Source organism: Chlorocebus sabaeus, chromosome 7 (assembly GCF_047675955.1).
Source record: "Chlorocebus sabaeus isolate Y175 chromosome 7, mChlSab1.0.hap1, whole genome shotgun sequence".
In the NCBI taxonomy this organism is placed as follows: Eukaryota; Metazoa; Chordata; class Mammalia; order Primates; family Cercopithecidae; genus Chlorocebus; species Chlorocebus sabaeus.
The window spans coordinates 54,256,326-54,273,229 of record NC_132910.1 but is presented as its reverse complement, the minus strand read 5'-3'; the positions used below and the strand labels follow the sequence as shown (position 1 = coordinate 54,273,229).

At 38.9% G+C, this 16,904-nt stretch overlaps 1 protein-coding gene across 2 annotated transcripts in view; it reads left to right on the top strand.

Moving 5' to 3' along the window:
* The window catches only part of MANBA (mannosidase beta), a 134,686-nt gene that overhangs the window by 32,027 nt on the left and 85,755 nt on the right, over positions 1–16,904 (top strand). Inside the window, exons 1-5 of one of the 2 annotated variants that reach the window (XM_073017520.1) lie at positions 875–1,073; positions 1,656–1,750; positions 4,531–4,636; positions 5,450–5,620; positions 14,396–14,519. In XM_073017520.1, the coding sequence (XP_072873621.1) occupies positions 993–1,073; positions 1,656–1,750; positions 4,531–4,636; positions 5,450–5,620; positions 14,396–14,519 (577 nt within the window). In that variant the 5' untranslated portion in view covers positions 875–992. Of the gene's footprint in view, positions 1–874; positions 1,074–1,655; positions 1,751–4,530; positions 4,637–5,449; positions 5,621–14,395; positions 14,520–16,904 lie in introns of those variants that run through there. The other variant, XM_007999408.3, reaches the window with a different exon arrangement.

Here is a 16,904-nt window from a genome sequence, read left to right as displayed (position 1 = left end):
AATCCTCATGGGCCCAAGGAGCATCCAGAAAAGCCACTTCAAACAGGTGGGAAAGCAGAGCAACAGGAGGGAACAGGGTGCCTGGGCATTTGTGGAGAGCGCTGCCAAAGAAAACAGGCTCCGGAGTCCAGCTCCAAGGGAGCTGGAACGGGCCTCACGTAGAACAGGGGCATGAGAAGTTAGCAGGAAACGCCGTCTATATCAAGCCTTCATTCACCCAAGAGCATAAGGCAGCAGTCTCCTCTTTGCTGAAACCCTTCTCCCATGGGCGTGCCTTCTGCCTCCACCCCTGCGAAAGCCCTGCCTGAGGTCAGAAACAGATGGAAAGACTTACCCATTTTGGTTTTAGAAATTGGAAAGTTGAGTTAAAACCAATTGTACATTCCAGAAAAGTTCTCTCAATAGACCTTGCTCGCAAAGATGCCTCCATTCTCTGCAGCGAAGAGCCTCATAAATGCCCCTTCACAAGGGGCTTTTTCATCTTAGGAGACCTGAGTCTTCAGGAAAATCTTTTTCTGGAAGTATTTGCTCCATCAGAACATGTTAAAAACGCCACTGCAAGAAATGCCTTTGAACAAAGCATTTTTATGGAGAACACTACTATGCCAGAAGGCACCATCTCTGGAAACACAACCTACAACCATCCACCTGAGGCAGATTCTGTTGGCACTGTGTTCAACTTAGAGAAGACTGTGAAACACAATGGGAATACAACCACATGGGCACTGGCCTGTCCCCCGAGCCCAAAAGCTTCAGTTACCCACTGCTCTTATCCCCAGGTGATCAGTTTGAAATTTAGCTAAACCAGCAACTATGGCCCCTCATCGCCAACAATGATGTGAGAAGACTCATTTCTCATGTTATCTGGACCTTGAAGAGGGACTGCTCTGAGATCCACGTGCAGTTGGCCTGTGCCAAGCTCATCTCCAGGACAGACCTCCTGTTTCATCAGTGAGCAGCAAGAAGCAAAGGTGTCCAAGGCAGAATGGGATATGGACCAATGGAAAACTGAGAGCTATATCAATGAGAGCACGGAAGCCCAGAGCAAACAGAAAGAGCAGAAGTCAAGTGAGGTGAGGACCATACAGAAACATGAGACCCAGACTTTCCCATCATTTAGCATCTGCTAGGAAAGTGCCCACACAGGAGAACCTGGGACTCCCAGACCATAGTTTGTCTTGGCCATGTAACTTTGGCCATGACAGTGATCTCCCACTTTGCTCATTTAGAGAGCGAAACAGATTAGTACACAAGGTAAACTGTAGGCTGGACGCAATGGCTCACGCCTGTAATCCTAGCACTTTGGGAGGCTGAGGTGGGTTGATTACTTGAGGTCAGGAGTTTGAGACCAGCTTGGTCAACATGGTGAAACCCTGTCTCCAAGGGGAAGCCAATCTTAATGTCCACCCATTTTCTTTAATAATGAAGCTGTATTATTTATATCTCAGAGAATTAATTCATTTCAGGTAATTTGTTGGAATTTTCCTTTCACATTTTTCAGTATTAACGATCTTACCTGTTTGTACTACTGGCCTAAGAGTTCATTAATTTTTAGGTGATAAGTAGCTGTTGTTAATAATTTATTTTATGTTTGTTTTATTGATTTATTTGTGCATATTTAACCATCTACCATAATTTTTACCTTGCATCAACAGGATTCTTACTACAGATTTAATGACCTTAACTACAGATGGATCTCTTTGGATAACTGGACCTACAGCAAGGAATTTAAAATCCCCTTTGAAATTAGGTATGTATGTTTGTGGGTGTATTTTTATTATTATTTGAACTTTTCTTCTTTTTCTATCTAAGCAAAAATCTTGTGTTTTGTTTGTTTAGGTTACATATCTGAGAGTTAAGTAAGATGAAAGCCTTGTACTATACAAGTGAATATATTATTTATGTTTTGTTTTGTATATGAGGATGGTGCTACTAATCAACAGTCACCAAATGGTGTCTCATGGAGTCATTTTTCCAGTTGTTATAATGGAGTCATCTAAACCTACTCAGATCTTATGTAGATTTCCTCTTTCCCACTCCCTTGTAATCATCAGAGTATATATTTATTATAATATTATAATATATACTCTGATGATTACATTATGATTAGCAATCATAATGTAATTACTAATGTAATTAGTAATGATTAGTAATCATTAGAGTAGATATTATATTGTCTAGTAGGATTATAATTTGCTCTATGTCTAGTAGATGTATCATTTGCTCTATGTAGTACTAACCAGCCATTGAGACTATGACCTTGACCTATACTACGTGGTGAGGCCAGGAGGTGAAGCACAGGTATTGTTTTCAGTAATGTTCTGTCATTATAAGCAAATATTTCCATATGGGGCAGAATGTTACCCAAAGGTACCACTACTACTGCTAAATTAAAAAAATCCTTCTGTCCCTTTTATGTGATTTTTTTTTTTTTTTGGTAATTATTTACTAGTCTTTTAAAGGGGGAAAAAGGCCAGAATACTGTTATCAATATCATGGAGTTTCTGCTCTGCTCCAAGCTTTTATTTACAGATAATCTTTAGAGTGTCTTTCATAATGGTTCTATTTCACCTTGAACTCAACATATCCTATTAACTTTCCCCCTTAAAACTTCATATTCTAACAGCTTCATTGTTTCTCTTAATGTAACACAATTTTCCAATCTATGTCTAAGGTGCTTTGGGCTTATTATATCTTTTCTTCATCTTCCTGTTTTCAGTCTGTTCTAGGTCTTGCAAATTTTTGTCTAACATTTCTCTTGGTTTTGTCCCTTCCATCTCATTTCCATCTTTCCATCTTTGCCTAGAAGATGAGTGCCAGGAAAGAGGCCAAAGCTGCCTAATCAAATTTCTTGCTTCATTCTTTTATTCTCGTCTTTTCTATTTAGAAACATTAGATTAATCATCCCAGAATATTGATTTTGCCAAGATAGGTATTCACTCAAGAATAGCAAGTGTCTGTTTTACTTGGCAAATCAAGTATAAACTTCTCACTTGTCTGTGAAAATACAGTTGAATGATGTCCGTCCCTGTAACACTGCCCGCACCTCTCTGCCCCTTGGATTTGTCCAGCTTTTTCCTCCTTAGCTCTCCAGCCCAAATTACACATATGAGTCAATTACCTAGTAATTCATGCTGTCAACACTTCCTTGTTTTGGTTTCGCTTTTTGCAGGTAAGGGGTTCCTGCAAAGAGCAAAGGGTGTAAGGGGAATAGAAATGCCCTTATTAAAAAAAAAAAATACTTTATTGATATATAATTAACATACTCTACAATTCAGTCATTTAAAGTATATAATTCAATGGTTTTTAGTATATTTACAGTTACAAAGCCATCACCACAATCAATTTTAGAACATTTTCCTCATCCCCCGCAAAAAGTTATACCCATTAGCAGTCCTTTGCCATTGCCCACTCCTCCCGCCCCTGAATTCTCACCCCAGCCCTAGGAACCACTACTTTACTTTCTGTCCCTCTGGATTTGTTTGTTCTGGTTACCTCATATAAATGGAATCATACAATATGTGGGCCCTTGTGACTGCCTCTTTCACTTAGCATAATAATGTTTTCAAAGTTCATCCATGTTGTAGCATGTATCAGTACTTCATTCCTTTTTATTGTTGAATAGTATTTTATTGTATGAATATAACACATATTATTTATTCTTCTCTTCATTAAGTTCTTGTTTCCATCTCGAAATCTTTTCTTCTGAGATAAACTCTGATAGCACTTGTAGTTGTTCAACAATATTGCCAGCCAGCCACCAAATGCCAACCAGATTGCAGACTCCTTAAATTCAGGCACTATTACAGTTTCCTGTAAGGCTTAGCGGAGTGCTGGGTGCTTAATATCCATTTATAGATGATAGTTTTCTAACGTGTTCTCTTAGACAGTGTCAGTAAATGTAGTTTGTGAGAACGTTTTATGTCTATTATTTAACTTGGTTCTCTTTTTCTTCTTTTTGAGACGGAATCTTGCAAGTGCAGTGGCGGGATGCCCGCTCATTGCAACCTCCGCCTCCTGGGTTCAAGTGATTCTCCTGCCTCAGCCTCCCTAGTAGCTCGGATTACAGGCAGCTGCCACCACACCTGGCTAGTTTTTTGTAATTTTAGTAGAGACAGGGTTTCACCATGTTCGCCAGGCTGGTCTCGAACTCCTGACCTCAGGTGATCTGCCTGCCTAGGCCTCCCAGAGTGCTGGGATTACAGGCATGAGCCACTGCTCCCAGCCTAACTTGGTTTTCATAATAACTTTCTGAAATATTAACTAGAAAAAGTCAATATATTTGGAATTTATAAGTTGTGCTCTTGGTTTTATGGTGATTTATTGATACATTATAGAGAAAGATAAGCTGTATCACTCAAAGAATATAAGTATGTTTTAAAGCAGTACTTCTGAAAATGTCACTGGAAATTACCTTTAAGAATTTTTTTTGTGGAATATTTATTTCTTTAGGCCTTAAATAATAAAAAAGAGACTTATCTAAGTTAATGTTTTACACATCTTGTTTTAAAAATCTTTTCTTTTTTTTAGCAAATGGCAGAAAGTAAATTTGATTCTTGAGGGAGTGGATACAATTTCAAAAATCCTGTTCAATGAAGTCACTATTGGGGAAACAGACAATATGTTCAATAGATATGTAAGTTTATAATGACATCAGATTAAAAAATCTTTTATGTGTGTTTATGTTAATTGCTTTTGTGAGTAGAGAAAAGTAAATGCATAATTGGCCATGTGACAAATACAAGCTTATTAAAGCACTGGATGAGTTACTTCATTTCTCAGTTGCCAGATTTGTGAAATAATGGAAACCTTACAAACCCCATGGGGTTAGTGTGGGGATTTAGTAAGCTAATTATATAAAATGTTGGCAAGTTCTTGGCACATAGGGAGTGTTCAAAACATGCCAGTCCCTTCTTTGGTGATACAGTTTCATTGGACAAATGATTTTAAAATAAAATGTCATTTCCTTTCTGAAATAGTTACTTTAAGAGATTATATCCTGATCTTCCTTTCCTTTCAAAGGTAGACTTTTCAAAACAAAAATAACTCATGACTTAGAAATGCATGCTGTTCATACCAGAGAGGCAGGTTGTCATGAAGTGTCTAGGAAACACTTGGCAGTTCAAGGCCACATATAAGTAGACAGAGCAGACATTCCAGAGCTAAAGTTATTTTTTGCTCTATCCATTTCCCTAGAACCATCATTCTGCCAGGAAAAATAGAAGGAGAAGCCTAGAAACTTGGACTGGGTAGGAAAATATGCTTAGTTTTAACTAAAAGTGGACAACTAAGTGATAGAGTATTTCAGAGAAGTGTTTCCCTTGCAAGGAGGCTAAACCTAGATTGGCATTATATTATGCATCTTTCATACAAAATGCCTTTATCTAAAATTTTACGCACAAGACTACTTCCATATCATGGGTTTGTCTGTTTGTTCCCTTTAACTTAGAGCTTTGATATTACCAATGTGGTCAGGGACGTGAACTCCATTGAGCTGCGTTTCCAGTCAGCAGTGTTGTATGCAGCACAGCAGAGCAAAGCTCACACACGCTACCCGGTGCCCCCGGACTGCCCTCCACTTGTGCAGAAGGGTGAATGCCATGTCAACTTTGTCCGGAAGGTAATGGTCTCTCAAACAGGTCGGGTTTTATTTTTGAGGACAGGATGTGCTGGCTTCTGAAATGCTTATTTGGAGACTCCCATGGCATTTCAGAAGTTAGGAATCTCTTTCCTGATCCCTTAGTGGGGTTTGAAAATTTGAAATAAGAACCAAAAGATTATTTGAAATACTGTGGAGAATCTTTATCTTTTTCTAAGTTTTCTTTTTTATTATTATTATTATTATACTTTGAGTTCTAGGGTACATGTGCATAATGTGCAGGTTTGTTACATATGTATACTTGTGCCATGTTGGTGTGCTGCACCCATCAACTCGTCAGCACCCATCAACTCATCATTTACATCAGGTATAACTCCCAATGCAATCCCTCCCCCCTCCCCCCTCCGCATGATAGGCCCTGGTGTGTGATGTTCCCCTTCCCGAGTCCAAGTGATCTCATTGTTCAGTTCCCACCTATGAGTGAGAACGTGCGGTGTTTGGTTTTCTGTTCTTGTGATAGTTTGCTAAGAATGATGGTTTCCAGCTGCATCCATGTCCCTACAAAGGACACAAATTCATCCTTTTTTATGGCTGCATAGTATTCCATGGTGTATATGTGCCACATTTTCTTAATCCAGTCTGTCACTGATGGACATTTGGGTTGATTCCAAGTCTTTGCTATTGTGAATAGTGCCGCAATAAACATACGTGTGCATTTTTCTAAGTTTTCTTCCTGAAACGTGTTCAGAACTTAGGTAACAGAAAAAGAAAGGAAAAGAAAAATATGTGGCTGAAAATGGAACTTTACAAATTATTTTTTTAACATTTAAGTTTATCAAACTTTTCACTAGATTGTGAAAATGTATTAGTGATTCTTGTTTCTAGGAAGCCTTCTGCAAATATTAGTATATTTGATGATATGTTCTTGCATCTTACTGTCGGGTTCTCATAAAATCTAACAAAAAGATAACAAAGTCCACAAAAGTAATTATTTTTCTTTGAGTCTGATTCCATTCTAGAGGATTTGGATCTATTTTACTACATGATTAAATTAGTATTCTGTGTGACACTTGGTTTTTTAATGTTTATTTCATTTTATTTCATATTTAAAAAATTTAATTGTGTAAACTATACATAAAATTTATCATTTTAATAATTTTTAAGTGTACAGTTTAGTAGTGTTAAGTATATTTACATTGTTGAGTAACCATAGAACTTTCTCATCTTGCAAAACTGAAACTCTATACCCATTACCCATTATATTACATTATACCCATTATTATTTAAACAGTAGCTCTCCATTTCCTTCTCCCCAGCCCCTGGCAACCACCCTTCTACTCTTTTCTTTCTTTCTTTTTTTTTTGAGACTGGGTCGCACTCTGTCGCCCAGGCTGGAGTACAGTGGTGCGATCACAACTCACTGCAGCCTCCACCTCCCAGGCTCAAGCGATCCTTCCATCTAGGTCTCTTGAGTAGCTGAGACTACAGGCGAACGCCACCGTGCCCAGATAATTTTTGTATTTTTTTTTGTAGAGACAAGATTTTGCCATGTTAACCAGGCTGGTCTTTAACTCTAAGGCTCAAGCAATCTGTCCACTTTGGCCTCCCAAAGTGCCAGGATTACAGGTGTGAGCCACCTTCTTTTCTATGTGTTTGATTCCTCTAGAAATCTTATATAAGTGGAATCATACAGTATTTGTCTTTTTGTGACTGATTTATTTCACTTAGCGTAATTTCCTCATGATGCATCCATGTTGTAGCATGTGTCAGAATTTCTTTACTTTTTAAGGCTGAATAACATACCATTCTATGCATAGACCACGTTTTGTTTATCCGTTCATCCGCTGATGGACATGTAGGTTGCTTCCACCTTTTGGCTGTCGTGAATAATGCTGCTATGAACATGGGTGTACAAATATCTCTACATGACCCTTCTTTCGATTCTTTTGGATATATTCCCAGAAATAGTATGGTTAGATCATACGGTAATTCTATTTTTAATTTTTTGAAGGATTGAATTTATTTATTTATTATTTAGTTATTTATTTGAGATGGAGTCTTGCTCTGTTGCCCAAGCTGGAGTGTACTGGCGAGACCTTGGCTCACTGCAACCTCTGCCTCCCGTGTTAAAACAATTCTCTTGCCTTGGTCTCCCGAGTAGCTGGGATTCCAGGCATGCACCACTACACTTGGCTAATTTTTTTATTTTTAGTAGAGATGGAGTTTCGCCATGTTGGCCAGGCTGCTCTTGAACTTCTGACCTCAGGTGGTCCACCTGCCTTGGCCTCCCAAAGTGTTGGGATTACAGACGTGAGCCATGAAATTTAGTTTTAACAACAAATGTAGTGATTGGGCTCATTGTGAAGACACTAAACATATTTTCCCAATACTCTTTAGGCAGAACTGTTACATTAGCTAATATGTTCTGATTAAATTAAGTGGCTCTCTTTCAGCTGGATGGATTTACTATTAAATTATGTTTCCTTAATATAAGTACTAGGGTTAAAATTATATCTCCTCCTGTTTGATTGAACCTACCCAAACTTATGTCAATGACCCATTAACCATTTGTTCAAACTACTGTAATAACAGCCTTAGAGTATTGCTTTGACAAGTAGTCAAGTATTCCATGGAATATTTGTATACTTATAATTCTGGATAAGATTTATCTTTTGATTCTTTTGCCTTTGGCTTCCAATGACACAGTGGTTTAAATGCTAGAGGTTGTACTTTTTACCTCTCCGCTTCCTTCCTTTCTTTTCTTTTCTTTTTTTTAAGATGGAGTCTTGCTCTGTCACCCAGGCTGGAGTGCAGTGGCATGACCTCAGCTCACTGCAACCTCTGCTTCCCAGGTTCAAATGATTCTCCTGTCTCAGCCTCCTGAGTAGCTGGGATTACAGGCACCTGCCACCATGCCTCGCTAATTTTTGTATTTTTTAGTAGAGATGGGGTTTCACCATGTTGGCCAGGCTGGTCACGAACTCCTGACCTCAGGTGATCCACCCACCTTGGCCTCTTAAAGTGCTGGGATTACAGGTGTGAGCTACCGTGCTGGCTTCCCCTTCCATTTTTAACCTTTATCAAAACTGAAACTAACCTGGATCCTAATGTGAAAAGTTACTTTTCAAGTCATTAATAAAGATAATATAAATGTTATATATGTATTCATATGCTATTTTCCCTCCACCTTCTATTCAATTTGTGGTATTTAAAACATACTCTCAAGTTATCTAGATAGAACAAAGCCGTTTGTCACTGACATCAGGAATCATACCCAGTTTTCTGCTATCACAATGTTTTGGAAACTAATCTTAGGGTAGACTTCCAGAACAATTGCAAGTTGCATCTAGGTATTTCTGACTAGATTGACATGGTCCAGTGGGAAGATACCTGAGTTGGAAACCAAGTCAAGAGTCTTGGGTTTGAATTCTGGCTTTGTGAACATAGAATCACTTTAGGCATGCCCATCATTTGTACATGGAGCTAATCCCTGATATGAGGATATAGTGAAATAACAATGTAAGTGCACTTTGCATGTTGTAAAGTGCTATACAACCATTCAAAAAGTAGAGTGGTGATATCTATTTTGGAGGCTTATTACTATAATTACAGGTAATGAACAAGATGCTCAGCTTAGCTTATTATGAAGTTAGTGGGTCTTTACTTTAATCTCTTAATCCTGTTATCTTCATAAGCTGAGAATATACGTCACCTCAGGACCACTATTGTAGAAATTGATTGTAGAACATGTGAGTTTGAACAATATGAAATCTGATTGTAAAACGTGTGTTTGAACAATATGAAATCAGTGCACCCTGAAAAAGAACAGAATAACAGCAATTTTCAGGGAACAAGGGAAGATAACCATAAGGTCTGACTGCCTGAGGGGTCGGGCAGAACAGAGCCATATTTTTCTTCTTGCAGAAAGCCTATAAACGGATGTGTGAGTAGGAGCAATATTGCTGAATTCTTTTCCCAGCAAGGAGTAACCCTGGGGAAGGAATGCATTCTTGGGGGTAGGTCTATAGATGGTTGCTCTGGAGTGTCTGTCTTATGCAGTTGAGATCAGGACTGAAATATGCCCTGGTCTCCTGCAGTACCCTCAGGCTTACTAGGATTGGGAAATTCCAGCCTGGTAAATTCCAGTCAAACTGGTTCTCTGCTCTCGAACCCCATTTCCTGTTAAGATGTTTGTCAAGACAATGCTTGCATAGTGGGACATAGACCCTCATCAGTAATTCTAATTTTGCCCTGCCTTGTGATCTTTATTGCCCTTTGAAGCATGTGATCTTTGTGACTTACTCCCTGCTTGTACACCCCCTCCCCTTTTAAAATCCCAAATAAAAGCTTGCTGGTTTTGTGGCTCAGGGTCATCATCATGGTCCTACTAATATGTGATGTCATCCCCAGAGGCCCAACTGTAAAATTGTACTCTCTTTGTACTCTTTCTTTTTATTTCTCAGACTGGCTGACACTTAGGGAAAATAGAAAAGAACCTATGTTGAAATATTGGAGGCGCCCAACTGTAAAATTTCTCTCTTTGTACTCTTTCTTTTTGTTTCTCAGACTGGCTGACACTTAGGGAAAATAGAAAAGAACCTATGTTGAAATATTGGAGGCTGGTTCCCCCGATACTCTCTTTCACCAGTTCTTTGACCCTCTGCTTTCCTTGTAGCCACCTAAGTCCCCTCTTGTCTCTGCTTTCTTTTCTGTCCAGCATGGATAATGGGATTCATCACTTCAGCTACCCTCTTACCAAGGCTTGATGCCATCTTTCTTGTTTTCCATTTACATCTCTGGCCTTTCCTTGTAGGTCTCTTTATCCACATCCTTGTTCTCCTAAAAGTTATATTATAGGGTCTTTCTGTGTTCTAGACTCTTTTCTCATTGTATACCCTCTCTAGGCTATCTCATTTTTCATTTCTTCCATAATAAATCTATTTGCCATTGTCTTCCAATATTGTGTCTTCAGCCCAACTTTTCTTCAATTCCAGATCTTACATTCAGATGCTTATTTAGCATCATCCCTTGTCTGATTCACAGGGACCTAAAGCTCAGTATGCTCCACACTGCACTTGTGATCTAAATCCTTATCCCAGGGTTCTGTCTCTTGCTGAATGGAACACTATCCACAACAGGTACTCAAGCCAAAACTCGAGTTTTTCTTGACACCTTTCTCTCCTTTTTCTTTCTTCAATCAATTGCTTAGTCCTCTTGATGATGCAAATAGTACCTCTTCAATAGCTCTTCAGTCTGTTCACATTTCATTTCTGCTACTGTCTCTTGAGTTCAGTCATACCTTGCATGAAATATTGCCCTGATTGCCTAACTGGCATCCCTGAAGCTTCACTTGCCTTCCTCTAGTTAATCATTCACAGAGCAGATAGAATGATCTTTTCAGAAAAAAAAGATCACAGCACTGCTCTTCTTCAAACTCTTCAACAGCTTCTCATTGCCTTTAGGCCAGTGTCGATGGGTCTTAGCTCTCTTAGCTCTGTCTGGCCCATGCTCACTTCTCCAGTCTTCTCCCTGCCTCTTCCCATTCTCCCTGCCTCTTCAGCTCCTGAAATGCATCATACAGTCCTGCACCTCCTGACCTTTGCACATGCTGTTCCTGCTGAAAGGAATGCTTCTGGGCCAAGGCAGTGACTCATGACTGTAATCCTAGCACTTTGGGAGGCCAAGGCAAGTGGATTACTTGAGTTCAGGAGCTTAAGATCAGTGTGGACAACATGACAAAACCCCAACTCTAAGAAAAATACAAAAATTAGCCTGTAGTCCCAGCTACTCAGGAGGCTGAGGGGGGAGGAGCCTGGAGGTTGAGGCTGCAGTGAGCCAAGATTGCGCCACTGCACTTCAGCCTGGGTGACAGTGAGACTCATCTCAAAAAAAAAAAAAAAAAAAAAAAGCTTCTACTTGCCTTTTGCCTGCTCACAGTGGATAAATGGTACTCACCCCTCAGGGCCATTTTTTTCAGGAGAACTCATCTTGATACCTATCCTCCTCAACCTCTGACTATATGTCCCCTGCCTATTTCCATTGTAAAACTCATTATACTTGTGATTATTTATTCAGTGCCTGAATTTCATGCTTGACTGTGAGCGCTATAAGCAGAAGAACTGTGTCTGTTGTGTATATTGAAGTACTCCCAGTCTGAAACATAGAAAGCACTTCATAAATACTTCTTGAAGAGGTCAAGAGTGATTTGTCACCCTTAATGGGGAAAATAGTCTCCCTCATAAGATGTTGATTATTTTGCTGTCCTTCTTTTCCGTATCTCCAATGAAAAAATTACAAATAGATACTAAAATTCTCCCATAAATGTCCCCAAGATGGTCTTCATTCTGAATATGAGAATCTGGTGCTTAAGTGGTAAATTTAGACAGATGTGGATGCTATAATTTTAGTTCTTTGTTTTTCTCTATAGTAAAAACAAATTTATCTCTATCTTAGGTAAGTACAGAGCTAAGGAAATAATACCTAAATGACAAAGTTTGGCCAGATCTTCAGGTTCTGTTCTACAAATGACTCCATCTAGAAGGATTTTAGTATTTCCTCTGGTTCTTGTTACTTTTTTTTCCCCCCATAAAATGTATGACCCAAACTTGTTCCTTTTAAAAGCTGAACTCATAGCTTTACACATTTTAATTAACTGTTCTGAAAATATTTTTTTCTTTTAAGAAGTAGAAATTAGAAAACATTCTGTGTGAAAGGGATTTATTTTACAGAATTATTTCTTATTTTTGAATTTGAACTCTGTAACTTAATATGGAAGTTGAATGTCATTAAGGGAGAGACACGTACCAAGGTCAAATAAGACTGGATAAAATATCTGCCTTGGCCACCTGTGTCAGGGGCTAAAGATCGAACTGATTGTTTTTGGGCTTCATGTACAGAAACAAGGACTTCTGAATTCATACCTGAGGTTGGCAAGTTTAGCCAGAGCTTTTTAAAACCTATTTATAAAGTGTTTGTATTTCAATATGTTTCTTCATTCCTTTTTTTTTTTTTTTTTTTTTTTGAGACTGAGTTTTGCTCTTGTTGCCCAGGCTGGAGTGCAGTGGCACGATCTCAACTCACCATAACCTCCGCCTCCTGGGTTCAAGCGATTCTCCTTCCTGAGCCTCCTGAGTAGTTGGGATTACAGGCATGCACCACCACACCCGATTAATTTTGTATTTTTAGAAGAGACAGGGTTTCTGCATGTTGGTCAGGCTGGTCTCGAACTCCCAACCTCAGATGATCTGCCCACCTTGGCCTCCCAAAGTGTTGAGATTATAGGTGTGAGCCACTGTGCCCGGTCTCCTCATTCTTTTTAATTATTACATGTAAGCGCAATATTCTTTGTAGCCATTAGATTTAAATACAGTAGTTATGTTCAGAGATATTACAGAGAAGTTTAAAGAGGAACTATTGAGTTGCTTCAATGTAGTATGCATTTGAAGAATAAATGTACAACTCTTCATAGATTTTATGTTCTTAGAATATTTCTGCCAAATTTATCTGTTTCATATGTTATATGCAACATAGATATATTGGATATACTGGATATTGTATTATCTATTGTGATGTAACAAATTATGCCAAAATGTATCCGCTTAAAACAACATTTATTGATGAGAACACATGGACACATAGAGGAGAACAACACACACTGGCACACTGGGGCCTACCAGAAGCTGGAGAGTGGGAGGAGAGAGAAGATCAGGAAAAATAACTATTGGGTACTAGGCTTAATAGCTGGATGATGAAATAATCTCTATGACAAACCCCCATGGCACAAGTTTACCTGTATAACAAACCTGTACTTGTACCCCTGAAGTTAAAAGTTAAAAAAAGAAAATATATGGACTATAGGTTTTCTGATTTCTAAAAAATAATAGTAAAGAAAACATTTATTATGGTAGCTTCTGTTAGTTAGGAATCTGAATTGAGTGTGCCTTAGGTGGGTGCCTCTGGCTTCAGGTCTCTCATGAGGTTATAGTCAAGCTGTCAGCCACAGCTGCAGTTGTCTCAAAGCTTGGCTCAAGTTGACTCAAGGCTGAAGAGTCTGTTTCTGAGCTCACTTGTGGTTATTGGCAGACCTCAGATTGCTCATGTGGGTCTCTCCGCAGAGCTGCCCCATGACACAGAGGCTGGCTTCCCTCTTGGCCAAGAGAGGGCATGAGAGAGTACCCAAAATTCAAGGCTTAGTCTCTTATAACCTAATTAAGAAAATCACATCATTTCTGCTATATGCTGTTGGTTAGAAGTGATTCACTAGGTCACTTCAAAGTGGGGATCATTGTGGGCCACTTCAGAGGCTGTGTATGGTGGCTGGGGGACACACATACAGTTTTGCACTAACTTGTGGTCCCCCCAAATTCATGTGTTGAAGTTCTAACCTCTGGTATCTCAGAATGTAATCATATTTGGAGAAGGTCTTTAAGGGGTGATTAAGATAAAATGAGGCAGTTAGGGTGGGCCCTATTCCAATACAACTAGTGTCCTTGTATGAAGGGGACATTTGGACAATGGAGAGAGACACCAGGGATGCTTAGCACAGAAAAAGAGGACACAGTGCAAACAGAGGAGAGAGGCCTCAGGAGGAACCAAACCTGCTGATAACTTGATCTTGGACTTCACTGTGAGAAAATAAATTTCCATTGTTTAAACCACTTAGTTTGTGATACTTTGTTATGGCTGCCATAGCAGACTTATATACACATATGTAACATTTTTAAAGAAAATGTTTTTCATAATGTTTAAATTTCATGGTGATCAGAATTTATCTTCTTTTTCCCCTTGAAATTGTAGGAACAATGTTCCTTTAGTTGGGACTGGGGACCTTCCTTTCCTACCCAGGGAATCTGGAAAGATGTTAGAATTGAAGCCTATAATATTTGTCACCTGAACGACTTCACATTTTCCCCAATATATGGTAAGCTGAAAGAAGTGATTTTTTTTTCTTTTTGAGTCTTCTTGTTATAAAAATTGGGTTTATAATTGAAATACAGAGGTATGTTTCTCAGAGATTTAGAATTTTAAAAAACTTTGTAGTACAATCAATTTATAAAAGTAAAAAATAGATACAAACTGATTTTACATGACAATTGACAATATAAAGCAGGTATGTAGGTAGATATCTTTTAGCATATTTTACAGAAAAAGGAAAAAATAAAATGGAAGAGCAGCTCCAAGTTTTCCTGAGATAAGTATTCTTTCTTGAAAGGACTGGGCCTGCTGGCTGGTGCTCCTTTTTGCAGCCTCTGTAGTCACTTTTAGTGTCAAATTCTTGCTTTGCTCACATTGTTAGACTGACTTTCTGTCTCTGTACATTTTCTTCATAACCGGGAGCACTACTCTGAGGCCCTGCTACAAGGGCCCTGACACAGCAGCCTTGTGAAGAGTTAAAAATAAACTGGAAGGTAAACAGGGCAAAGGAAAGATTTCTTTTCTTTTTTATTTTTTTTTGAGACGGAGTTTCACTCTTGTTGCCCAGGCTGGAGTGCAATGGCGTGATCTTGGCTCACTGCAACCTCCACCTCCCGGGTTCAAGCGATTCTCCTGCCTCAGCCTCCTGAGTACCTGTGATTACAGGCATGTGCCACCATGCCCAGCTAATTTTGTATTTTTAGTAGAGACGGGTTTTTTCCGTGTTGGCCAGGCTGGTCTCGAACTCCTGACCTCAGGTGATCTGTCTGCCTCACCCTCCCAAAGTGCTGGGATTACAGATGTGAGCCACCGCGCCTGGCCAAAAGAAATATTTCTAAGGTGAAAAATAGTACTTTTTTAGTTGAAGCAACTGTTCAATATCAAGGAGCATTGAAACAGAACCTCAGAAATCTCACAGATGTCAGTAGATAAGTTAAAAGCTGGTTAAATATTTGTTGCTTTCTTTGCTCAGCACTGTGTTTATTTGATGTAGAAAAGAAATAGAGTAGGTACACTGATCCTTCATGTGTGGGGAGGGGAGATACAAACAATTGCCAAACAAAACAAATAACCTTCCAAGATAAGAGCCAGAAAATCAAAGATCAGTGAGGATTTGAGAAGTTAGGGAAATGAAGTGTGAAGGTGGAGGCAAGTGAGATCTTAAATGAGAGCATGCAATGCTCAGTGTAATCACATGGAGGCTTAACTAGATGAAATCAGTAAGAAAGAATGTGGTGTGTCAGTACAAGAGTTCTGTTATCTTGAGAGCCCTGGTGACCTTAGCTTGCGATTCAGTTAGCGAAATCTGTGTTTTCTGAAGGCAGAAGATGAAAGCAAATGACAGATGCTTCGATTTGAGGAGGTTATTTGGTGCTGTTGGTATTTTTAAACTTTAAAAATGCATTAAAAGATCTAATTTAAATCGCACGTGTAAATGTGGCTGTGCTTATAATTCTCTAGTTTAGTGCTTCCCAAACTATTCTTCTGAGGTGTAATCCAACTAAAGATTTTCACTACTAAAATCAAATAGTGGTTTAATTTCCCTTCATCCCATGTTACCACCCATACGTTTTCTCAGGTATAAGTAACAGAATCTGGTATAAGAAGTGGTCTGAGCCAAGCGCAGTGGCTCATGCCTGTAATTCCAGCACTTTGGGAGGCTAAAATGGGTGGATTCCCTGAGCCTAAGAGTTAGAGACTAGCCTGGGCAACATGGCAAAATCCTCTCTCTGACAAAAAATACAAAAAGTAGCCAGGCCTGGTCATGTTCACCTGTAGTCCCAGCTACTCGAGAGGCTGAGGTGGGAGGATCGCTTGAGCTCAGGAGGTAGAGCTGCTGTGAGCTGTGATTGTACCACTGCACTCTAGCCTGGGTGATGGAGTGAGGTGCTGTTTCAAAAAAAAAAAAAAGTGGTCTGATTTAGCAAAAAGTTATTTATTTGTTTTGAAGCTTAATCAGTATTTTAGGTGGTCTGCAAAATGCATTATAAGCTCTAGGTACCCTGATGCCTGAAAAAATTTTGAATAATAGTGCTCTAGTTTAATTTACAATTTTGAATATGAAACTAAACATTTCTTCCTGAGTTATTAGAGTTCACTTTATTAGTCACTGGTGACTGGGTGAATGTTATATAAATTAAATTAATTTAAATGATGCTTAAAATTCAATTTAGATTCAGTGTAAACAGTTCCTCCTCTCAACTACATTTGGGAAGGTTAAATATATTTTTAAATTGATACATAATATTTGTACATATTTATGGGGTATGTGTGATATCCTGTTACATGCATAGAATGTGTAATGATCAAGTCAGGGTATTTCAGGTATCTATCACCTCTAGTATTTATCATTTCTGTGTGTTGGGAACATTTCAAGTCCTCTCTTCTAGCT